At 38.0% G+C, this 25,925-nt stretch overlaps 2 protein-coding genes and 1 non-coding gene across 3 annotated transcripts; 1 reads left to right on the top strand and 2 right to left on the bottom strand.

Moving 5' to 3' along the window:
- Positions 1-4,090: 4,090 nt before the first annotated feature.
- LOC107774167 (high affinity nitrate transporter 2.4-like) lies at positions 4,091-6,077 on the bottom strand. The gene is made up of 3 exons (XM_016593645.2): positions 5,206-6,077; positions 4,981-5,096; positions 4,091-4,916 (listed from the first exon to the last, which is right to left on the bottom strand). Exons 1-3 carry the CDS (start codon positions 6,010-6,012, stop codon positions 4,247-4,249), a joined length of 1,593 nt encoding a protein of 530 aa, XP_016449131.2. The 5' UTR covers positions 6,013-6,077; the 3' UTR covers positions 4,091-4,246.
- A 2,474-nt stretch (positions 6,078-8,551) lies between these two features.
- LOC142172262 (small nucleolar RNA R71) lies at positions 8,552-8,658 on the bottom strand. The gene has a single exon (XR_012701636.1). It is a non-coding gene; the product is annotated as a small nucleolar RNA R71 (small nucleolar RNA).
- Positions 8,659-10,390: 1,732 nt separating this feature from the next.
- On the top strand, positions 10,391-13,019 carry LOC142171732 (uncharacterized). The gene is made up of 4 exons (XM_075235425.1): positions 10,391-10,543; positions 10,757-11,187; positions 11,752-12,054; positions 12,731-13,019. Exons 1-4 carry the CDS (start codon positions 10,391-10,393, stop codon positions 13,017-13,019), a joined length of 1,176 nt encoding a protein of 391 aa, XP_075091526.1.
- The last annotated feature ends 12,906 nt before the right edge of the window (positions 13,020-25,925 follow it).

Genomic DNA, 25,925 nt, shown 5'->3' with positions numbered 1-25,925 from the left:
CATTCTGGTGAATATTCCTCGGATCTGTACTATTAGGATTTTTGTGGACCATGTGCCCTTATAAATAGAAAGATATGTAGCTATAGAGGGGGATTGGACACTCATTGTAAAAATAATATATTGATATTTTTTGAAGATTCTTGCTTTATTATATACATACAAAATAAACCTTTTCTTCAAATCTTTATCTAACTTTTCTCCCAAGATTAAAGGAGGATCTGAATATTCAAAGGATCATCAATCATTTATCATTGTCAGAGGAAATATCAAAGAATCTCATCCCTCTTCGGTTGACTCACTTGCATTTATTACATAAATGTCATTATTTATCATTTACTACTATTTAATGCTATCTTCTTTGTTCTTGGGCCATTGAATATCGCTTTACTGTTGCCCATTTATTAAAATTTGAATAACACTTGTGACATCTTACCACGAATTCAGTTAACCAATCATTTGAATATTAGTATTGGCTAAGTGATATTCGGCTTAATGTATGTATATTTTAATGTATATTGCCTCGCATTTTGCTCGTGTCTCGTAGATTTCGGATGTATAATATAAAGATTTATGCTAATTTGTGGTGTTTCTATGTGTAGGAATCATTCAGATGCTATTTGGGACGAAAGTGCCCGAATTGGAGAGAAAATGGGAAGAAAATACAAAAGTGGCAAGTTGAGCGCCAGAGCAGCGTGGGGCACTGCCTGTGATGCACAAAACAGAATGTGAAGAAGTTGAGAGCCAGGGACAGCGCCCAAGCTGCCCTTGGGCGCTCAAGATGTGAAAGTGTCCTATTTCGCCCAGGACTCGGTTATTTCGACCCCAAGACACCCCCAACCTCATATAAAAGCCAACCTAAACCTATTTTGGGGAGGGAGCGCCACTTTGAGAGAGGAACAAAAGTACGAAACACTCGGGAGCACGAATTTGATCAATTCTTCCATTCTTCTTCTAGTGTTCATTGATTTTATGTTTGAAAATATTATTTTTTATGTTTGTATGAACATGAGTGGCTAAGAACCTTATTATTCTGGGGTCATGGGTGCTACATGAATGTTGACGTTTGAAGTTTAAATTGACGAGTTTGATTTTATCATATTGGGTTCTTAATTATTTTATTGATTAGCTAACAGTGAAATACTATCTGCGAATCTAGAGTTGAACTCGAAAGTGAAAATTCTAGATTACATATAGGATTAAATAGAGCAAGTTCTTAAAACTGGGCATCGGGGAACGAATTCGCAATTAGGATAGAAATATACCTAATTGCTTTGCTTGGTTGAAATATAAGAAGTGTAAATGCGTTCTTGTTAGTCTTAATTCCATAGACATATAGGCATCAAGTTAGCTTGAATAGGCGAGTAAGAACTCGACTTATTCTGATGAGTAATATCAACCCTGTCAATCAACAATCCAGATAAATCATTTAGTCATTTCAATCCAAGAACGCAACATGATTGTTAGCTAGCCTATCACCCTGGAATATCCTCTCCTATTGATTTTTATTCGACATTACTTAAGTGTTGTGGTTGATTTCTAGTTATTTCATTGCTTGATAGTTTCTTAGATAGTAAACAAGTCACTTACATATTTTGTGAGAAATCTCTTGAATCGATAAGTTTTTTGAGTTTGAATCAGTTAAAAGTAAATCATAAGTCTCCGTGGGAACGATACTCTACTCACTACTCTATTACTTGACGACCACGTATACTTGCGTGAGTGTGTTTGGTCGCAACACTAAGATTAGCTCTATTCTATTAAAAAATCTAACTGTTTAAACCTAGATCTAAATTTTGGGTCAAACACAAGGCAAACTTCAGCTCATAGTGCAAACTTCAAACTAATTGGCAAAGCTCTCGCGTCAATTCTCAACAAAACCGAACCATTGGAAGCTTATTTAATACATGCACCAGTACTAAACAGCGACCCAGATGCTAAACATTCTAAATAAGCAAGTCGTAACTGATTAACAACAGAACAACCATTAGTGCCTCAGTGCACAAACTCTGTTGTAAAGCTTCAATTGTATATGTCTGAAGTTTGAACTGAAGAATCTTTTTTGCCTGAAGTGTGGCCTTATCAAAGTAAAACTTCAAATATTGGCCTGACTTGCAAAGACAATTGGAAAAACTTCAGTTCATAGTACAAACTTCAGACAAATTAGTATGAAGTTCTTCCGTTTGTAGTGCAAATTTAAGATAAAATCAGCTTGTTATATTTGAATTTCAGATAATTCTTTTTGTAGTCTGGCCTGATAGTTGCAAACTTCAGAAAAAGTTTAACCTGATAATGTCTGAAGTTTGGCCCTGCAGTCCCAAACTTTATACTCGTATCTTTGAAGACGTTCAATAATAGAGTCCCGGATGCTTCTTCGAGTTTTATGCTCCCGGACAATGTTCAATCACGTTTCCAATAAGGAATGCAGGTCCAAGGATTTCACTCAACTAATTTTGAATTAACAAATCTGAAATTGCAGTAGCAAAATCTTTGAAATTTGAAATCGAGACTCAAACAATTTTAATAGAGTTTCCTGTCTTGTACTTCTAATTCAAATATTCAAATCAATGTTGGTATATGTTCATTCAACTCCGTATTTAAATACCCAGATGATTTCAAGATAGACAACATCTCAATTACTGATTTGAGTTTTCAAGTTTCTTTAATGGTGATTTTAACTCAAAACTCATACCCTAGTACTAAATCACTGTGTACTTCATATCCAATCAATAATACTTTCACCGAGTCTCATGTGTTTGAGAGAGAAAAGAAGAAAAGGAAAAAAAGAGGAAGAAAGGAGTGCATAGGTCGCAGGAGGAAGAAGAGGAGGCGAGGACTGGTAAGAAGTTATGAAAATTAAAATATAGATTAAATAATTTAAAAATATGGATAAAAATTAAATAGGGGCGACCAAATAGGGCGCCCGTGTAATTTTTACTATACCGCCGTGACTGTTAGGATTTAATGCCATTTCTATTAATTTCATGCATTTACAGCAATCAAAATAGAAAAAAGACTGCACAACAAGTAATGATTGCATTTACTGATATCTACACACTCATATACAACTTATAACCTATACACTCATTTACTGATATCCACACACGCATTTATGCGATCACTTAGTTGAAACGTGAATTATCAAAGCCGTGTGAAACTTTTTATATCATCTTTGAATCTTTAAATTTATTTATTTTCAGAAAAAGGAATTATTTTATAGTTTTGTTCAACACCGGTCTATATTAACCCTGAAAAAAAAGACGTCCACATTTGTAACTAAAATAACCTTATTTAGTCTCATTATGTAATTAATCTGTTGTTTTATCGCAGATGTGTTAAGGTTGTTTGATCTCTTTATAATGGAGTGCGTAACTGATGTTGCAATTGCGACAAACGCTTTTGCGGGAGCTTCGCATTTGCAATGTTTGGCGCATTTTTGAGATTTTGATAGCATTTGCGACTTCTGCTGCTTAGGGGCTTAGTTCTCGTTTGCGAGCCCTGTACTGTGTTTGCGAGGGTCTGCAATTGGTTATTATGAGGCATTTCGAGATTTTAGCCTATTCTTCCATTTTTTGAACCCTAGACTTGGGAGAGGCGATTTTGGCTTGGAGATTTTCACATAAGGTTTTGGGGTAGATGATTTCTACACATTTTTTGTATTATTTCAGGAATCTTCATGGATTTTAAACACCAAAAATATGAAATTCTGAGAAAAATATGGGGGTTTTCCTACGATTTAAGAAAGTAAAAATTGAGGTTTTGATCTATGATTTGAACTTGATTTTGGAATCTAATCACATATTTGGACTTGTGGGGTTATGGGTAGTCGGGATCTACCCATTGACTCAGGTTTTAACCGTGTAGGTCCGAGTTGACTTTTTAGAAATTGAATAAAGATTGAAGCTTTATCCTATTGAAATTATCAAATCACTAATCCGAGATCGATTACTCAAAAGTAAAATCTTGATAACTCTTCAAACTTAAAGTTTCCAAATTGAGAAACATTTTGACAAAGCGGAGATCAGCACATATATAAACGTTCGCATAAAATGGAAGAAGTAACTGTCTCGAGCAATACAAGAGCAAGACCAAGTTAGAGTAGAATATTTTGAAAAAAAAAGGATATATGACAAAGCGTAGATAAGTACATATATAAACTATAATAGATTCATGATTGCATGCTTATAGCTGAGCAATAATTTGCAACCAATCACAATTCACTATTGTATCAAAACCGTACATTATTTCATCAAACGTGGACTGGAGTAGAGTTAGGCGGGGTAACAGCTGAGGAAATGATGTGCTTTCTTCCACGTTCAGATCGGCTATTCTCTGCAAATTTAATACTTTTGTGGTGAAGTCCTTTTTGTTTCTCATCATCAGTCCATTCTGAACAATAATAGTGTTCTTCATTGTACTTTTTATCTTTTGAAGCTGGAAGAAACATACTTCCCCACTGTGGAAAATGAATAAAAGCTATAGGGACAGTACATGCCACAGCCATGAACCCCATCCAAGTTAGCCCCGTCGCTGTAGAAAATCTTGTAGTTGAGAAGAAAATCAACTGTGTTAATCCACCTCCAAAGTTGCCTCCAGCACCAGTTAAGCCAGAGATTAAGCCTAATGATCTTCGCGACACGAAAGGGATGACACCATAGGTAGCACCACATGCAGCTTGAGCTCCAATGGAGAACAAGATCATGGCTACAATGGCTGTGGGAAGGGTTTCTGCTTTGCCAAGCCAAACACAGAATACTCCTCCAAATGTTTGCACTATCCACAAGATCCATAGCCTTCCTCTCATCCCAAATTTTCGTGCTGCTAAATCAGAAGCATATCCGCCAAAAGGACGAGCCACAAAGTTGATCATGCCATATGTTGCAGCTATAACACCTGCTGTGTGAAGCTTTAAATTGAACCTGTAGACATATTTTGCATGTCATTATAGGAAGTTCTAAATTGTATTAATAGGCTATGAATTACCTGTCGTAAAAGTACTCCACGATGACATTGTTCATGCAAAGTTGAACTCCCATAGAAAATCCGTAGATGAAAAAAAAGATCCATGTCCTGTAATTTGTCACTGCAAACCAAAATATCTAACAAAAGAAATAAACATGAAAGTCGATCGGTCAGCTATATATATATATATGTGTGTGTGTTTGTGTGTGTGTGTGTGTTTCTAATTAAGGAATTAGAAAAACTAACCTTAGAAAATTTATCCTTGTGTACATCACCCCTCTTTTGGAGAGTAGTAAGATTACCATCTGGTAAGTCTTGGCCAAGAATCAAGACCATAACCCCAACGATGATATGAAGCCATCCAGGGATGAAAAAGGCAATACGCCAGGCAGTGAATGGAGTTGCTCCAGTTAGTTGAATTATGTGAAAAAGGAAAGGCATAAGAAGTTGAGTGACACCACCTCCCATGTCTCCCCACCCAGCTGCAACACCATTAACAAGCCCAATAATCTGCCCATTAAACATGGTACTCGTCCAATATTGGCATGACACAAAAGTTGCCAGTGAAACTCCAATCATGAACCGAACAGCTACGTATCCCTGAGCTGATGACACAAAAGCAACTGAGAAAACAACAGGGGCTGTTAACAGATTGACAAAGGCACAGCCATATCTTGGTCCTATTAAGTCACAGAGTACACCCATGACAAGCCTAGAGAAAATGCTGCCAGAAACAGAAGCAACACCAGCATTGCCAATGTCTGATCTTGTCAAATCAAGATTGTCCCTAATTATGGGAACTAGGGGAGCTGCAGCAAAAGTGGAGATCAAACAGGTGAAGAAGGAGATCCAAGCAAGATGAAAGGATCTCATATGGGGTTGTGCAAATGAGAAGATTTTCAGAGTTTTTGCTTTGTGTTCTGAATCGACTGGCAAAGAAAATTTTGTATCAGAGGGTTGAGGTTGAGATGACACAGAAGAGAAGGCAAATGTTTGTTCTTTGCCAGTTAAACCATGCACAGAGCTGCCAATGGGACCTTCAGTATTAGCCATTATAAATATTTCTCACCACACAAAAGAAGTTGTTTGGAGAAATTCTTTAGAGAAAAAGCTAAGCAGAAAACTGAATGTGATTGTGGTTCTTTGAAGGGAAGGCCACGGCAATATTTATAGTGTCAGAGCGTTGACATTGTGAAAGCTCACAGATTGTTGGCATGCCATCACCTGCCTTTTTTTCTTTTTTTTTTTCTTTTTCTATTTGTGTCCTTTAGGTGGTACGTTGTTTCACCTATCAAGTATATCTTCTAGAGACGTGTCATAATATCTACTTATCTAGACGAAGTTTGATTGAAAACTTGTAGAATAATAATTAAACTCCAGTATATTCCTTTTATTGAAACTAAATGTTACTAATAATTTAGTTTACTTCATAAATGATGACTGCTTTGTTAATAAATACTTCATCCGTCTCAATTTTTATGAAACTCTTTTTTTAGTGAGTCTAATGTTCGGTTATAATTCCATATTTTAGAACATTATTTACCTTACATTTTATGTGTTTTAATGTTAAACTACATTTTATTTGTGCGTATGAAGTCTATTTTATGTGTAGGTACATTGGAGAGGAAAGTAGAGCAAAAAAAATATTTAAAGTCTAAAGCGTGCTCGAAAACAGTTGAAAAGAAGAAAGAAAGAAGTGAGTAGCGGAAAAATGAGGAAGCTAGCGAAGCGAGCTATTGAGCTCGCATTAGAGCTGGCGAGGCGAGCCTTTGAGCTCGCGTGGGAGCAGGCGATGCGAGGGATAAGGCGAGGTTGAGCTCGCGTGGAGGCAGGCATCGCATGGTCTGGGGCGAGGTTCATCTCGCGTGGAGCCTCGCGAGGCACGGTCTCAGGTGAGCCTGATCCGGATTTTGAAGGCTTAGTTCGTCTCCCTGTATGACTAGGACTAGGTCCATGTCATTTAGGTCTTTTCCTACACATATAAATATATATTAATCACCACTTTTGAGGAGGTTTTTTGATTGGAGGCAAGAATAGCTCGTGGAACACCCGTTGGGGGAAAGAATCATCGATTTCTACATTCCTTCATCTTTACATTATAATTTATTTATGCAAAATACTTGGGATATCGTTACTATCAGTATGAGTAGCTAAACTTCTAATCTAGGGTTTTGATGGAACCTATTGGAGTATGATTTTACTGTTACGTTAGTATAGATTTTCCGTAGTTTTTCTCTATTTGTTCAACTACGTTTATATTGTGGTTGGTTGAAGAGCTCTCAATCGACTATGCCTATTTAGTGTGTATTATTCGGAAGAGAGTACATATTTAGGTAGTTGTTGAATAACATCACTCCTAACGTATATGAGGGATCAATACGGAGGGTTTAAAGGTGGGATTAGGAATAACGAAACCTTAATGCTATCGGAGTGAGCCGTAACTTAGTGCTAGCTAGCGTAATTCGGGAGAATATGTCTAGTAAATTATGGTAGTTTCTAGGGAGAGAATTATAACAATCAGAGAGCTCATGATCGGTAGAGAAAACTTAGGCAAATTTATAGGAAATGTAGCGGAAAGGATTTCGACAATAGGGGAAATCAGAACCTTAGATCATTCCAAATCTTATCTACAACCTGTTCGTAGTTAGTTATTAATTGCTTCATTTTCATTACTTGATCTTTAGTTAGTAAACATCTAATTTATTATTTAATATTTCTGAAGATTGATTGAGTGAATTGGCGTGAGTCTAGTAGCTGTGATTAGTAGGTTAATTTCATGCGGGATTCGACCCCAGATTTATAAACTGGATTATATTTGCAATAACCGCTAGACCTCTTACGAGGCATAGTTGGGCGTGATCAAATTTTGGCGCCGTTGTCGTGGAATTAAAGGTGTTATTAATTGCAGCTAAAAGAAGTGCTAGAATTTTAAGTGTAGTCATTATTCTTCATTTTAAACTAAATACATTGAAATTCTAACATTTGTAGTCTTGGGTGTTATAGGTGCATACCTAGAAACTCCTCAAGAACTGGTGAATTGTTCGAAGCATTATCAGATCCTGAGAAAGTTTTCAAGGCACTGAATCATGCAAACAAGAAGGGCAAACAACAACAGAACATAATAGAACAAATCCAACCAGACATGGATGACAGAATAGAAAATCCAAACAATAGAAACAATGCGAATGACCCGAACAATTAGGGTGTGGTGCCTCTTGTGCCAGAAGCAGCATTGTATGATTGAGCACAACCCACCGCCGAAAATCTAGCAACCGCAATTGCAGTACCTCAGATACAAGCGAAATCATTTCAAATCACAAACAACAAGCTACATTTGTTGCAGAACAAGGGACTGTTCTCAGGGTCTTACATTGAAGATCCTCAGCAGCATCTGAAAAATTTCCTGTCGATATGTGCCACGCAAAGGCAACCTAATGTGACACCAGAGGCAATAAAGCTGTTATTGTTTCCATTCTCGGTGACGAGATGGGCTCAGACTTGACTTAATTCACTCCCCATAAAATCCATCACTACTTGGGAGGAATTAGTCAAGCAATCTTTGAATAAGTTCTACCCACCTAATAAGACTGCCAAACAAATTGATGAGATATTGAGCTTCAGGCAAAGACCAACAGAAACACTACAAGAAATGTGGAAGAGGTTCAAGGGTATGCTGGTTAAGTGTCCACATCATGGCATTCCATATCAGATATTGGGGCAGAGGTTCTACATGGGATTGGCAGACAACTTAAAGGCCAATGTTGATGCTTCAGCAGGTGGGGCATTTTTGAGCAAATCATTCAGAGAATGCAAGATCCTACTTGATAAAATGGCTCAAAACTCAGGATGGATGACAAGAGACTCTACGATCACTCATGTCGTTCACTCAGTGGCTTTGGACCCAAACAACTCCATAGCCGAAAATATGGCCACTCTAATGACGCAAATGAGTATCATCACCAAAAAGATCGATGAATCAGGTCAGAAGCAGCAGGTACACATAGTTGACGCGACTAATGGGGGCTTATGTACACAATGCATTAACCAACCATATGTATGCTCTTGGAGTGAGGAAAGTGACAACCAACATTATCAGAAAGATATGAACTATGTGGCCAACTATGGAGGACTGAGGCAAGGTGGTCAGAATTGGGGGCAACAGATTCAACAATATAGACCAGCACAACAGCAGTACAATAATAGCAACAATCCTGGAGTTATGCAACCACAGGGTCAAGTTGTGTCGTACCAAAGGCAACAGGATACAACCAGCAAAATCAGCAGCTAGCTTATCAACAGCCTAAACAAAAGCAAATAGTGAGACAAGATGATGGGTTGTCTGAAATTAAAGGAATGCTGCAATAATTGATTGGGTTCAATGAAAAAATGCAAGAGAGAGTGGACGCACATGAATCAACGATAAAAGGCATTGAGATTCAATTAAGACATATATCAATGGCTCTGAATAATCGCCCCCAAAGGACGTTCCCTACAGACACACAAGTCAATCCAAAAGAGCAGGGCCCGAAAAAGCTTATGGTAGTGAGTCTAAGAAATGGTAGAGACCTAGATCTAGAGTAAGAAATTACTCGCGAAAGCCGACCAATTGAAACACTTGTGCCAGTACCCATTGAGGTAGATGATTCAACAAGGTTAACTGAGGTGCCGATACAACACGCACAAGAGAGACAAGCAAAGAAAAAAAGGTGGCAAAGGAGACTGGGTAGCATAAGAAACGATAGTAGAAGCAGTGCCTAAGCAGGATAAAACTCAAATCACAAGAAGGAAGCAACCTCAGTCACCATTCCCATAGAGATTGGCCAAATATTAGAAGGATGAGCAGTATAAGAAATTCATGGAGATGTTGAAACAAATCCAGGTGAACATTCCACTAATTGACGCCTTGAAGGAGATGTCTGGGTATGCCAAAATGATGAAGGATTTGATGTCTCGCAAGTTTGACTTTCAAGACTTGGACACTATTACACTAACCCAGACCTATAGTGCTGTCGTGACGAGACCCATAGATGAGAAGTTGTCAGACCCAGGAAGCTTCACAATCCCATGCACAATAGGCAGCTATGCTTTTGCTAAAACATTGTGTGATTTAGGGGTAAACATAAACTTGATGCCCTTGTCTATCTACAAAAAGCTAGGAATTAGAAGAGCAAGACCTACATCCATGTTACTATAGCTAGCCGGCTGGACAGTGAAGAGGCCATCAAGTATCTTTGATGATGTACTTGTGTAGGTTGGAAAGTTTGTGTTTCAGGTAGATTTTGTCATTCTAGACTGTAGGGTTGATGAGGAGATTCCTATAATTTTGGGAAGACCCTTATTGGCCATTGGGAGAGCTCTAATGTTTTGTGAAACTGGAGAGTTAAAATTAAGGCTGAACGATGAAGAGATAACATTCAATGTGCAGAAGTCTATGTTGCGACCAAGTGAATTTGCTAACTGCTCTCTAATAGAAGTTGTGGATGTAATTTTGGAGGAGGAAGATGAGACTCCGAACGCTAAAGACCCTCTAGCAGCCTGTCTTATGAACTTAGAAGAAGTAGATGGAGAGGACTCGACGGAGTGGGTACATGCTCTTGAAGGCCAAGGGTTCTGGAAAAGAGAGCTCGAATTTGAGTCTTTACACTTAGAAGAAAGAAAGACTCCTCTAGCTAAGCCATCGATCGAAGAGCCATCACGGTGGGAATTGAAACCGCTACCACCTCATCTAAGGTATTCTTTCTTAGGACCTAACTCAACTTTACCTGTTATTATCTCATCTTGTTTGTTATATGTGCAGGAAGAACAACTTTTGCAGGTATTAATAGAGTGCAAAACTGCAATTGGTTGGACCATTGCAGACATTAAGGGTATCAGCCCAGCCTTCTGTATGCAGAAGATTTTACTGGAAGACAACCACAAACCTTCCATAGAACGTCAAAGAAGGTTGAACCCCAATATGAAAGAAGTCGTGAAAAAGGAGGTGATAAAGTGGTTAGATGTGGAAATCATTTTCCCCATCTCCGACAGCAATTGGATTAGCCAAGTTCAATGTGTGCCAAATAAAGGTGGAATGACTGTTGTGCAAAACGAGAACAATGAGCTGATCTCAACAAGAACATTCACGGGATGGCAAATTTGTATGGACTACAGAATATTGAACAAGGCCACCCGAAAAGACCAATTTCCCTTGCCATTCATTGATCAGATCCTAGATAGATTTGCTGGGAGGTCCCACTTCTGCTTTCTGGATGGATAATCGGGGTATAATTAGATCTCTATTGCCCCGGAAGATAGAGACAAAACATCATTCACCTATCCATATGGCATCTACGCTTTCCGGAGAATGTCGTTCGGCCTATGTAATACACCCACCACATTTCAAAGGTGCATGATGGCCATATTCACAGATATGGTTGAAGACATAATGGAAGTCCTCATGAATTATTTCTCAGTGGTGTGAGACTCGTTCGATGACTGCCTTAAGAATCTGAAAAGAGTGCTGAAAAGATGTGTGGAGACCAATCTGGTGCTCAACTAGGAAAAGTGCCATTTCATGGTACATGAAGGTATAGTCTTGGTGCACCTAGTGTCAAGTAAAGGAATTGAGGTGGATCGGGCAAAGGTTGATGTGATAGAAAAGTTACCACCACCCACTTCCGCCAAAGCAATATGAAGTTTCCTTGGCCACGCCGGTTTCTACAGACGGTTTATAAAAGATTTCTCCAAATTTGCTAACCCCTTATGTAAACTGCTTGAAAAAGAGCACCCTTTTGTGTTTTCTAATGACTGTAGGGTAGCGTTTGGGGAGTTGAAGAAAAAACTGGTGACTGTACCAATCATAGTGGCCCTCGACTGGGGGAAACCTTTCAAACTGATGTGCGATGCAAGAGACTATGCTGTGGGAGCAGTTCTTGGGCAACAAAAAGATAAAGTCATGCATCCGAGATACTATGCAAGTAAAACCTCGAGCGACACCCAACTGAATTACATAGTGACAGAGAAGGAGATGCTAGTTGTAGTGTTCACATTTGATAAATTCGGGTTATACCTGATAGGCTCAAAGGTAATTGCTTACACTGACCACGCTGCCCTCAGGTACCTAATTGAGAAAAAATAGTCAAATATGCGCCTAATTCGATGGGTGCTACTTCTACAAGAGTTTGACTTGGAAATCCGAAACCGAACGGGAACAAAAAACCATGTTGCTGATCATTTGTTCAGGCTTGAAGGAGCTGAAAAGAAGGTTGAGGTGGAGGAGATCATGGAGACTTTCCTAGATGAACAACTCTTAGCAATGAGCCTCGAGGCTACACCATGTATATAGATATTGCAAATTACCTGGCAAATGGTATTGTTCCCTATGACTTATTGTCTATGCAAAAGAAAAAGTTTTTTTGTGACTGTCGCATGTATTTCTGGGATGAACCATATTTTTTCAAGATTTGTCTTGATAACATGATCCAGATATGCATTCCCGGGATAGATCAATCTTCTGTTTTGCAGGCATGTCATGCTTCACCGTATAAAGGACATTTTGGAGGTGTAAGGACATCGACTAAAGTGTTGGAGTCAGTTTTTTATTGGCCAATGTTGTTTAAAGATGCACACTTCTGTGTGAAAAGTTGTTATGAGTGCCAACGGACGGGGAATATTTTCTGTCGACATGAGATGCCCATGAACCCAATTCAAGAGGTGAAAGTATTCGATGTATAGGGAATCAACTTTATGGGACCATTTGTCTGCTTATATAATAATAAGTACATACTTGTAGCGGTGGACTATGTCTCGAAATGGGTAGAAGTCGTGGCACTTCAACGAATGATTCGAAGGCAGTTATTGGTTTCCAGAGAACGAACATCTTCACCCGATTTGGCACTCCAAGAGCTATCATCAGTGATGGAGTCACCCACTTCTGCAACCGAGCCTTTGCAAAGTTGTTGGAGAAATATGGCGTTAGCCATAAATTTGCTACTTCGTATCACCCACAAACAAATGGGAAAGTCGAGGTGTCAAACAGAGAAATCAAGAGTGTTTTGACCAAAACTGTAAATGCTACTTAGACTGATTGAGAAAATTGGATGATGCGCTATGGGCTTACCATACTGCATTCAAAACTTCGATTGGTATAACACCGTATAAATTGGTGTTTGGAAAGGCATGTCACTTGCCGGTAGAGTTAGAGCATAAGTCCTTCTGGGCGTTATGACAACTGAATATGGACTTGGAGGCCACTGGAACTAGTAGAGTCACAGAGCTGCATGAACTTGACGAGTTCCGTTACCATGCTTTTGAGAGTACAAGGTTATATAAGGAAAGAATGAAACTAGTGCACGAAAAAAATATTCTTGTGCAAACTTTTAAGCCGGGAGATGTGGTATTATTATTCAATTCGAGATTGAGGTTGTTTCCAGGAAAATTGAAGTCAAGATGGTCAGGACCATTTCGTGTGCTAGAGATTCATCCCACCAGAGGCGTAGAGATTGCTTCAGAAGACGGTTCTCGCAAGTTCAGAGTCAATGGTCACAGGTTGAAACATTATTTGGGCATATATGAGACGGAAGTAGTATCGATGACTCATTTTCTAGAGCCAACAATGTTGAGCGAGCCTTATGTCGATTGCATGCGTCGTGCCGCGACGTTAAATCAGGTGCTTCATGGGAGGCAACCCATTGTAATATTACATTCGCCATGTCGTGACGTTAACTAAGGTGCTCATTGTGAGGCAACCCAATTCCTAGTTTATTTTTAGCGTAATTAGAACTTTTCTTTTCGTTTGTAGTGACTAACATGTTTGCAGGAAATTTCAGCGGATCGTACACTGGACCTCGCATCGCCAGGTCCCCATCGAGCTATGCCAGGCAGAAAGCCTCGCATTGCCAGCATTATTTCTCGCGTGGGAGCTCGCTTCGCATGGGTTACAGTGAGGTGAAACGTGCGTACTGCCTCGCTCCGCGCGCCCAACAGCTCGCATTGGAGCTCACTTTGCACAAGGTATAGCATTCCATTAGTGTCGCGTCGCCAGGTAAGTATTTTTTTCGGTTTTCCTTTAATCCTTTTGTTTTGTTCCTTTAAAATCCCTCCTTAAAACATAAACTAAACGCCTCAAACATCACTCATAACAATCTCACACACTCACGCCTCAAGAACCCTCCCTCACAAACCCTTTGAAGACAAGCATTCTCTGCTCCTTCCTTCACCTGCAACATCAATTCAAGGGCAATCCTTCCTCTTAAACATCCAAGATATGATTTCTACATCCATTCTTTGGTGATTTCGAATTGGGTGAATGCATGTCATTGGATACAAAGTTTTGGGGTTGTTCTTCATTGTAACAATGTGTTTGGGTGTCCCAACCCCATGAACCCCCATAGGAATGGTGTTGTTATTGGGTGAACAAGTAGTAGCATGGAACTCCCAAGCCGATTTAGGAGGGTGAGGTAATCCCTCATCCCTAAAAGCACTCCCATGGCACTAGTGCATGCTAAGTGTTTGTCATAATGCCTCAAAGGCATTCTTTGTCCCCATTGAAGCCCGAGTCTCCGGGAGTGTGAGACTAGTGCTATGTAGACATGCACCACTTTAAAATTTTAAGTGTGGGGTGGCTCACTGGTAACCTGATGCTTCGAAATTGGAGGAAGCACCCATGTGTCATTGCTTGATTCTCATACTAAGAAAAGATGAGGTGAAGTCTGAGTAACCTCGGAAATTTTGGAAAATCATGTGTTGAACTCTTAAGTGTGGGGTCGCAAGACCATGTTTGAATGTTGCAATGCGTCCTAAACTGATTAATGCTCACTTGTGTAGATATAAACTTGCCTCCAAGGAAGGACACCGATAAAGGCAAGGCCACATCCACTGCTCCGTCTAAGGCTCCCTCCGCACCTCTACTGAAGAAGAGAAAAGGGGGTGAAGCCACTTCAAGTCAAGTTGAAGGACTGCAAGTAGTGGCAGCAATAGCAGCCACTAGCCCACAATCTCAAGGACAGAGGGAGTTTGGACTCAAGAGCATACCTACACATGTTAAGGACTGGTACAAACGTTGTAGGCCGAGACATATACATCCAGAATCTGCTATTCATGAGCGTCACCTACAAGCCAACTACCAAGAAATCTGGAGAGGTATTAATGAGTTGGGGATGAGTTATGTGTAAAACAATAATGGGGATATCAATGTCAATCTAGTTCGATAATTTTATGCCGGTTTTTATCCAAAGGATCCTGAGCAGTTGTTGCCCATTCGGGGAAGGTTGATAGATTTTTCAGCCTCAGCAATATGTAATTTCTTAGGTGCTCCAGATGTTCCTCAAGAACCCTTGGACAATTTCATCACCCGTCCTACATATCGAGAACTAAGACACACTCTTTGTGGTGTCAATTTTGTGGCGGCGTGGGTTCAGGATAAGAAAACCAATCGTCATAGGAAATTCCCCAAGAAGAAGATGAGGGAAGAGGCTCAAGTATGGCTGAAATTGATTAATACACAGCTCCTACCTTGCAATCATGACACTCTTATTAGCCGTGAGAGGACGTGTGTGCTATATTTCCTCATGACTGGCCAGAGGGTAAATATGGGTCATTTGATTCTCTACCAGATGACTCAAGTGAGAACTAGTAAGAGAATTGATCGAATGCCCTTTGCAAACATGTTAACACAGTACTTGAGACAGGAAGAGGTGGAGGAGGAGAAAGCTTTCGATCACATCATTGATCAGCTCCTATGACTAATGGACATTACAAGCGTCCGGGTTAAGGAAGAGACTGTTATCCCATCAATGACAGGTGACGAGCGCAATGCTCGCGATGACAGCTTTATGGACCATTTTTATGGGATGATGGACTTACAACTTCGGATTGGGGGACGTTCGGCCACTACATAGGAGAGGGCCATATTGGAGGAGCATTTCCCGCTCAATGCTCATGTTCAGCAGTTGGTTGGGCTTGGTGATGGCTATAGACTCCCAGAGGATGAGGATGTCAACATACCTGAGCAGTCCGAGGCCGAGGCGGAGCAGTCAGATGATGATGATGATGATGATGATGATGAGGAGGAGGAGGAAGCAGAAGATGATGAATGGTCTGCCTTCGAGGATGAAGGCGATGACGGGGCTTGATCAGGGAGTTTTCATACACCCTACTCATTTTTTTCTTGTTTTGTCAGTTTGTGTATGCACTGAGGATATTGCATGAAAAATAAGTGTGGGGTCGTAACTTGTAAATATTAGTCTTATTTTAGTTATTTTTTTTAATATAATGTACTCATTTGTTTTTAGTTAGTGTCATCTTAGCCTTTTAGAAAACAAAATGATAAAAATGTGTAGTGTCGTCTTGCTAAGTAGAAAAATTGTACTCTTCTAGACGATGGATCTCTTAGATAATTTTCTTGAGGGAATTAAGTCTAAAGAAGAAAAAAAAAGATTTTCTTTGTAGGTAATGTAGTAATTCCCCCTTCATTTTTTATGGACCGCGATTCTTTTCCAAGGATTTTAGTTGAACCGGGTGTAGTTCATTTTAATTTTTAGGAGTAGAAACGAGTGGGCTATGAATTGAATTGCAGCGATATCTCTTAACTTTGTTATGTCTTGAGAATAATGATTACTCTGGTTGTGATGCTTAGGCTCAATGTTTGACTCTAGTATAAATACCTTAAATCATAGATTCTTAAATTTTCTTAACTGCTTTGACTAGAGTGTCGTGATAAAACCAATCCTGAGTAAGTTATGTTCCATGTCTGTGTGAGGTTTGCATGTATTCTCTGCATTGCAGTTGATGTATAGGACTTGCCCCGTGTGTGTGCGAAGTGAAATAGTAGTCTTGTTCAGTCTGGGAAGTGATATAGGCGTTTCTTTGTTGAGCCAGATGTATATAGTTTACCCGCCTAAATGTCATATAACGTAGTTAACCCCTTTGAGCCTGTAATTCTGTTTCTTTGGTAACCACATTACAAGCCTTACCCTTTGCTTGAATTGACCATATATTTGAACCTTGTCACCACTCATGAGGACTTGAATTGTGATGAATTATGTAAAAGTTAAATTGTGGGGTGGTGGTTTGGCTTTTGAGTAGAACAAATGGAATAAGGAGAAAGGTGCACCGTTTTGAAAAGAAAAAAATATATCAATAAAAGCCACGTGAATTGAAAAAGAAAGAAGAACAATATACATATAATTGTATTATATGAAAAATAATTCTTGATGATGGTGGTTAGTGTTGTAATTGTGCTTAAAGAAGTATGGGGTAATATACATTGAAGTAACGATGGAGTTTTAGTTTGACATAAGTATGAGCTTGAGTGTTAAAGTATATGTATTAAAGTGCTTAAGGGAGGTGTAGTCACTCATATCCAAATATATCCTACCCGACCCGTAGCCTACATTACAACCAATTAAAGTCCTACTTGATCCTAGACTGAATGAGCTCGATTAGTAGAGTATTACACTATGGGCAAGCCTATGGTGCATCATTTGTCGCATAGGAATGTTAATTCTGAGAGCGAGTGAATTCTTCCTATCTTGAGTTCCTACGGTCTTAAAATTTATTGTGTGTGGAACTAATCTCTTTTGTTGTGTTATGGCACGTGATTCATGATGGAGAGGTAATGTCGTTGACCTTCATATTAGAGTAAGTAAGTGAATTATGAATAATGCATGGTATTTGTGAGTCAAATCTTGAGGTGAGGATGTTACACCTTTGTGCTTAGTATATTTTAAAGATTCTTGGTGTGACGAGTTAAGGGAAATACTTAAAAAGGCCATGTCCATAAGTGTAGTTTGATTGCTCGAGGACGAGCAACATTTAAGTGTGGGGTATTGATGTTCGGTTATAATTCCATATTTTAATACATAATTTACCTTACATTTTATGTGCTTTAATGTTAAACTACACTTTATTTGCGTGTAATGGAGTCTATTTTATGTGTAGGTACATTGGAGATGAAAGTAGAGCAAAAGGAATATTTAAAGTCTAAAGCGTACTCGAAAACAGTTGAAAAGAAGAAAGAAAGAAATGAGCAGCGGAAAACTGAGGAAGCTATTGAGCTCGCGTTAGAGCTGGAAAGGCGAGACTTTGAGCTCGCGTGGGAGCAGGCGATGCGAGGGATAAGGCGAGGTTGAGCTTACGTGGAGGCAGGCATCGCATGGTCTGGGGCGAGGTTCATCTCGCGTGGAGCATCGCGAGGCACGGTCTGAGGCGAGCCTGATCCGAATTTTGAAGGCTTAGTTCATCTCCCCGTTTGACTAGGACTAGGGCCATGTAGTTTATGTCTTTTCCTACACATATAAATAGACATTAAACACCACTTTTGATAAGGTTTTTTGACTGGAGGCAAGAATAGCTCGTGGAACACCCGTTGGGTGAAAGAATCATCGATTTCTACATTCCTTCATCTTTACTTTATAATTTATTTATGCAAAATACTTGGGATATCGTTACTTTGAGTATGAGTAGCTAAACTTCTAATCTAGGGTTTTGTTGGAACCTATTGGAGGATGATTTTCCTGTTACGTTAATATAGATTTGCCGTAGTTTTTCTCTATTTGTTCAACTACGTTTATATTGTGGTTGGTTGAAGAGCTCTCAATCGACTTTGCCTATTTAGTGTGTATTACTCGGAAGAGAGTGCATATTTAGGTAGTTGTTGAACAACATCACTCCTAACGTATATGAGGGATCAATACAGAGGGTTTAAAGGTGGGATTAGGAATAACGAAACATTGGTGCGATCAGAGTGAGCCGTAACTTAGTGCCAGCTAGCATAATTCGGGAGAATATGTCTAATAAATTGTGGTAGTTACTCGGGAGAGAATTACGACACTCAGAGAGTTCATGATCGGTAGAGAAAACTTAGAAAAATTTATAGGAAACGTACCGGAAAGGATTTCGACAATAGGGGAAATCAAAACCTTAGATCATTCCAAATCTTATCTACAACCTGTTCGTAGTTAGTTATTAAGTACTGCATTTTCATTACTTGATCTATAGTTAGTAAATATCCAATTTGTTATTTGATATTTCTGAAGATTGATTGCGTGAATTGGCGCGAGTCTAGTAGCTGTGATTAGTAGGCTAATTCCCTGTGGGATTCGACTCCGTACTTGTAAACATGATTATATTTACAACGACCGCTAGAACTCTTAGGAGGCATAGTTGTGCGTGATCATAGTCCCAAAAGGAATGATGTATTTCTATATTTAGTAACAATTTAAATCTAAACTTCTCTTCTTGGACAATTCCTCATCTTTTGAGCTAGCTTTGAAGTTGATATCTAATCCCAAAGGTCAATTTTCTTATAACCTAACAAATAAATTATTACTCTCTCCATCCTAATTTTTGTGATGATATTTGACCAAGGAATATGTCATATATGTTTTTGTGATTACCCATAAAAAACCAAATATAACTAAGGAATTACACATGTAATTAACTACATTATCGCAAACAATATTACTCCCTCCGTTTCAATTTATGTGAACATGTTTGAATGGACACGGAGTTTAAGAAAAAATAAACACTATTGGAATTTGTGGTCCTAAACAAGTCAAAAAGGGCCCCAGAGTATTTGTGTGGTTATAAAAGCTTCTAATTAAGGGTAAAATTATAAATTTAAGCTAAATTGTTACCAAATTTAGAAAGGAGTCATTTTTTTTTAACGGATCAAAAAGAAAATAAGTTCACATAAACTGGTATACTTACAAGGGTGGATTCTGTACTTGTTAGGTTAGTAATTATACAGTGGTTTGGGACACACCCTTAAGAAATTCAACTAATTAAAATAAGAGGGAAAGTTTGAGTTTTTGGCAAAGTTGGAAGGGAAAAAAATGATTCCCATCTTAAACCGTGAAAGTAGCGCGGCTAATTAAAGTGTGCGGTTGGACATAAGAATTGTAAAATTCCAAAATAGGGGAAAAATATTTTTCAAGTGAAAATGGTATTTGAAATTTAAGAGTTGTGTTTGGACATGAATATAATTTTGGATTATTTTTGAAGTTTTATGAGTGAAAATTTTGAAAAACAGCTTTTTGAAGTTTTTCAAATTTTCAAAAATTTTCAAAATGCATCTTCAAGTGAAAATTGAAAATTTTATGAACAAACGATGATTTCGAAAATAGTGAAAATTTGTTGAAAAAAAAAAAAAATTTCTTATGTCCAAACGGGCTCAAAGTTTAGTCACTTTCTTAGCTAGTGCTTGGCCAGAGTTTCCCAAATTTGTTTTGAAAAATCTGATTTGGGTGAAGTTTGGTTTGAAGATGAAAATGTGTCTTGGATATTAGTTTTCCAAACATATTTCACTTTTTTTTTGAAAAAACATGAAACATGACTTATACTCACAAGTTCTAAAAACTATCACAAATACCCAATAATACCTTTATCAAATAACAATCATTATCACTATTACAAACTATAGTCCTGAACATAAATAAATTTGGTACAAAATTATCATTTTTATAATGAACTACATTATACACTATCAGATGACCGAGAAGACGAAGCAACATTGTTACAAAATAATAAAGGGTGGACTCTTTTATAAAATATAAAAGTTTGGGGCAATTTTTAAAAATGTAATAGTAATATTTTGGCTGGTTTTGGAATTTGGGAATTTCTCAAAATATGGATAAAATTTATGAACAATCATGTATTTGCCAAAAATAATTTGGCAAAATCTTTGGCCAAACCGGTCCTTAATATTGAGCAAGAAAAGCCATTTGTTTCACCACAATAAACATCAAAAGACTTTTTTACCCTTTGCTCTTCATTTCTTTTCTTTTCCAAATCCACGAAGTCTTGCTCTTAACAAAAAGGAAGACTCCCCTCTTTGTTTCTTCGCTCCTCTCTCCCCCATCACTGTTGTCTCAAGTAATAGAAAGTCATTAATTGTGCCATAGTAAATGAAATTGACGAACAACACATATGTCCTTTAATCTTTGGGTCATTGTGTTCTGAAATTCATTTGTAATAGTTTGAACTTTAGAACAATAGTATTCAAAAGTTCGCTTGTGATAATTCGAATCTCATAATATGATGTCTTAAAGTTTAAAGTAGTACAATTAAACTTCATGATACCGTGTAGTGAAGTTTGAAATACTACAAGTAAATTTCAGTACACACGGTTCCAAAGTCCAAAGTATTACTTGTTCATCATTCTCAGATTATTCGCATGTCATATGGAGTAAAATGAAAAACAAATACTTGATTATTTCTTCGCGGTGGTATTACACATGAATCTTACTGATAACAATATGAACAATTCGAATAGTGCAAAACCAGTATAATTGGTAACATGTTTAGATATTGTCACTTATTTTTAATAGATTTTAGTCAACGTTCCATATATGCATATTTGCAGAATATGCCAAATGGAATTGTTCGAGAATATGCCACATTGGGTGGTCATGATTTGGCTTTCTTAATCTCACTGTCCAAGGAACTAAATGCTTTAAAAAAAAATAAAAAAATCTCCACATTGCTACTCTTGACTTTACATGCAGTTGCAAACGAAAAAGAATGAAGATGAAGAAGCAGCCCAACAACAAAGAAAAAACAAACAGTGACTGTACTGGTAAAATATGGTCGTACCACTTCACAAGAACGGTAGTTCGACACGTGGTAAGTAATTAAAGAACCAGAAGATCGACCAAGAAGCAGAGGCGGAGCTAAGGATTTAAGTGTGTGGGTTTTAAATTTTAAAATAAAACATTGCTTCCAGAGGAATCGAACCCCCATATTTTTCAGCGAATCCACAACATTTACCATTGAACCAAAACCCCTTTTGTTACTGGGCTCGGCAGTATATATTTATATAGATTTGGTAAATATTTCAATACAAATACAGGGTTCCAGAAAAAATCACTGGGTTCGCCCGAACCCACACCCACAACTATAGCTCCACCCTGCCAAGAAGCACCTCCCGGAATGGTTCGACAGGGACCAGACAACATCATTCCAGGGGAAATCATCCGGAGAGTCTTCAGTGTATGGAGAGTGTACAGAGAAGCTGATCCTCCAACAACAAATTATGAAATATCTGGGATTTGACATTAACACTCTGGCCGTTTCAAATCCACCGGGCATAACAGGGGGAACGAGCCAATAGTACTCATAACAGACATGCGAGATTTTAGGGAGCAATTACGTTAATTGCTCACTATAAAAACTCCCTTCCTCCACAATTGTATTCCATTCAATTTTACGTTGACACTGTCATTGTACTGAAATCACGATTGGATCTAAAACTTCAAGCAGCCCAATCAGCTAGATCATTCCTTTTTGAGAATTATCAGTTAGTTTCTTCTTTAGTGCTTTCATATTGCTCTTGTCAACAAATATTTGCTTTATTTACATATTCCATGTTGACTAAGATCAACTTAATTGAAGTGAAATGATTGCTTGTGGCCTAATTCTTCAAATTTAATTAATATAACTTATTATTCAAATTTTAGGTTGAACAGTTTGGTGCCCACCGTAGAGTCCAAGTAATTGTGCATTTATTTCAAAACGCATTAGAACCTTTTACAACTCCCTTAATTCTCTTTTGATTCTCACTTGTTAACCGTCATTTGAAGGAATACAATATCTGGAATCACCAACCAGCCAAATGATCCACCTCAGCAAGTAAATCAAGCCTTAACAATGGGACAAACTCTGGATGACTAGAGCCCTGGAATTCACCATGCCCATCAATGGAGGATTCACATGAGATATCTTCTTATAGGGGCGGAGAGAAACTAGGGTTAGAAGAGACAATGAGAAGTGTTAGGATCGGTAAATCGGGTAGTGCGAAATTTAGCCAAATAATGTTATAATGAAAATAAAAGAACAATGCAAATTGATAATAACAACAATTAAAAAAGATAAAGAAGACACAAATTTAACGTGGTTCGGTCAAGGTGACCTAGGTCCACAAGCGGAGAGGAGCAATTTCACTATACCAACAAGAGTACAAAATTAGAGTAAATACTCTAATTAGTCCCAAATACCCCAAGAGAATAACCTCACAAAATCATTCCAAAGAAAGGGTTCACACAAGTGTTTTCCAACACTCACTCTCTTACAAAATACTTTATAATCAAATAAAGGAGGAGAAAGAAAGACAAGAGTGAAAAACTCTTGAATTGGTGTGTTTACAAATGAGGAGAAATTCCTCTATTTATAGCAAGAATTTTTTGACCTAAAGTGAATATTATGTCATGGCAAATGTCATGATCCACAAATTTTGTTATAGTGGATTTTATATCATGGAAAATGTCATGAAAATTTGCCCCCCACTTGAGAAGAAGCCAAATTAATGGCCATATTACAAATCTCTACCCTGGCCTAATTTCGGCTTATATATAGTAAATTTGCTCCACCTTCTCCGCAGAAACCCCAATAGGAAAAATCATTCTTTATAAATGCCAATCAAGTTTAGGAAAAGCTTGAACTTGGACACTAGAAGAGGTTTTGTGAATATGTTAGCAGGATTGTCTCTAGTGCTGATCTTCTGAACAAAGACTTTTCCTTCAACAATGGTTTCTCGGATGAAATGATACTTTATATCAATGTGCTTCGTCATCTCATGATACATTTGATCTTTAGTCAAGTGAATGACACTTTGACTATCACAGAAAATGGTAAGACCACCTTGGTGTGAACTGAGTTCCGCAAATAGACCCTGTTGCGACCAAACACACTCACGCAAGTATACGCGGTCGTCAAGTAATAAAGTGACTAAAAGTCGGATGTCTAACCCACGAGGACTTATGATTAACTATTAACTAAATTAGACTATCCTAATTATCTAAACAAGAATTAAACCTAAAAATATTTTATTCTAAACTAATTAAATAAAAAAATATAAATAATGAACTTTGAACAGGGAAATAGCAGATTTTTTATGATATCAATGTAATGAAAACGATCTATGGTTATGGGCTATCTAACAATCATATTGTATTCTTAAATTGAATTGACCGACTAATTTATCTAGCTTATTGGTTAACAGGGTTAATATTGATCATAAAAATCTGTCGAGTTCTTACTCGCCTATTCAAGCTAACCTAACGCCTATATGTCTATGGAGTTAGAATCAACAAGAACGCATTTATAATTCCTGTAAATCAACCAAGCAAGGCAATCAGGTATATGTCTATCCTGACCACGAATCCGTTCCCCGATGCCCGAGTTCAAGAACTTGCCCTACTCAATCCTGTATGCAATATAGAATTTCCACTTTCGAGTTCAATTCTAGATTCGTAGATAATATTCAATTGGTGATCAAGCAATCAAATAATTAGGCGCAAGATTGAATAAATAAACTAATATGATAAATCAAGAAGTCAAAATCAATATCCGAATAACAATAGTCATTAAAGAACTACAACACTAGAATGTGAAGTTTAGCTCCATATAGACATGGTAGCCAAACAACAAATCATACAAAGAAACATAAAGATTACTAAGTTTAGTGGGAAAAATATGAAACTTGATGAATTCCGGCCTCCACAGCATTGTCGTGGCTTTTTCCCTCTTCCCAATATGTTAGATGCCCTAAAAGAGGCATTTTTGGCTTATATATTGCGTACATAAGTCGTGGGACAAAGTTCTTCTATTCCTAATCCGACTTGGCTACAGGGATTGATGCTGGGGTGGATGCGTCGCACCCACCTCGTCCTCCACTTCTCAGCTTTGCATGCTAGGGTGGATGCGTCGCATCCACCCTTTGTTCCTCCTTCTCACCTTTGCCCAGGTGTGGATGCTATGGGCCGACTTCACTGCTAAGGGTGCACGAAATCCAACCCCTCTTCCTCTACCTAGAGCACCTTTTCCTCATATTTTTGTACTCCAAACACGCTAATTTATCACACACAACTCAATTAGTCATAAAACCAATAATTAAACCATGTTGGGCATTTTAAAGATCTAATAGCATCAAAAAGCGGTTAAAACATAGGTAAAGTAACATCAACACATATCGAAATATGTCCAACATCACCACCCCACACTTAAACCTTTGTTCGTCCTCGAACAAACCATCACTATAGTAGACGAAACAAAATTAAGCTCTTATAATTCAAAGCATACTACACCTATGATCATGGTCATTTGCCACAATTAGGCTCTAGAATATGCATCATATGCACTTACCTTTACTTGTGTCATTCTTTTAAAAATATTCAAAAAAAGACAACATGCTCACAACAATCCTAACCTCAAAAACCGACTCAATGTCACAATGCGCTCATGGCTTGAACACCCAACATCATAGAGAAGTCTAATAACGTTACCAATCCCTCGTGAAACCATGTGCCCTCACAACAAGAACAAGAGAGCGAGTTCAATCCACACATTCGAATCTCATGATCAAATATATTTTAATGACTCACATATATCAAAGAAAATCGCTCACTCTCACAAAGAAGTCACACGCATGCAATTGGTACCATAGGCTTGCCCTTAATGTAAATCTCTACTAATGTAAGCTCGCTCGATCTAAAATCTATTAGGACTTTTACATGGTTGTAATGTGGGTTAAGGGAAAGGTAGGATATATTTTAGGAATAGTGATTCAACCTCCTAAGAACTTTAACACATCATCAAATAACTTAAGCGCAAATTCTTCAACACCACTTCAATTTCACAAATAATATCACCCAACAATATTTCCTCTTTCTTTAAGAACTACTTTAATTCATACCCACTAGCAAGAACAAGACAACAATTTATTCATCTATATTTTTCTTTCTTTTTTTCCAATTTTTTCTCTTCTTTTTTCTTTCTTTCTATTTCCGCTAGTGGTGTATTATTTTACAAAATAAGTACACCTTTCTTCCTTTCATTGGTTCCACTCAAAAGTCACTCCACACTTAGTCCCTTCTTACTTCTTTTAGCACTCATCTAACAATTAAAGTGCTTTAAGAGGTAAAAGGATCAAAACAATGTCAATTAAGAATAAAAAGGATATAGGCTTGTAATGTGGGTACCAAATAAAAGTC

Source organism: Nicotiana tabacum, chromosome 17, assembly GCF_000715075.1.
Source record: "Nicotiana tabacum cultivar K326 chromosome 17, ASM71507v2, whole genome shotgun sequence".
Classification (NCBI taxonomy): Eukaryota; Viridiplantae; Streptophyta; class Magnoliopsida; order Solanales; family Solanaceae; genus Nicotiana; species Nicotiana tabacum.
This window is presented reverse-complemented; position numbering and strand designations above follow the sequence as displayed.

What these genes read in the sequence shown, in the direction of transcription:
- LOC107774167 (XM_016593645.2), bottom strand. Translation starts at nt 6,012, where the DNA reads ATGGCTAATACTGAAGGTCCCATTGGCAGCTCTGTGCATGGTTTAACT. An exon ending in ACAAGGATAAATTTTCTAAG is followed by an intron (nt 5,097 to 5,205) that starts GTTAGTTTTTCT and finishes TTCTTTTGTTAG; the next exon opens with ATATTTTGGTTTGCAGTGAC. An exon ending in GTGGAGTACTTTTACGACAG is followed by an intron (nt 4,917 to 4,980) that starts GTAATTCATAGC and finishes ATATGTCTACAG; the next exon opens with GTTCAATTTAAAGCTTCACA.
- LOC142171732 (XM_075235425.1), top strand. Translation starts at nt 10,391, where the DNA reads ATGTTGCGACCAAGTGAATTTGCTAACTGCTCTCTAATAGAAGTTGTG. An exon ending in GAGAGGACTCGACGGAGTGG is followed by an intron (nt 10,544 to 10,756) that starts GTACATGCTCTT and finishes TTATATGTGCAG; the next exon opens with GAAGAACAACTTTTGCAGGT. An exon ending in ACTGACCACGCTGCCCTCAG is followed by an intron (nt 12,055 to 12,730) that starts GTACCTAATTGA and finishes ACATACTTGTAG; the next exon opens with CGGTGGACTATGTCTCGAAA.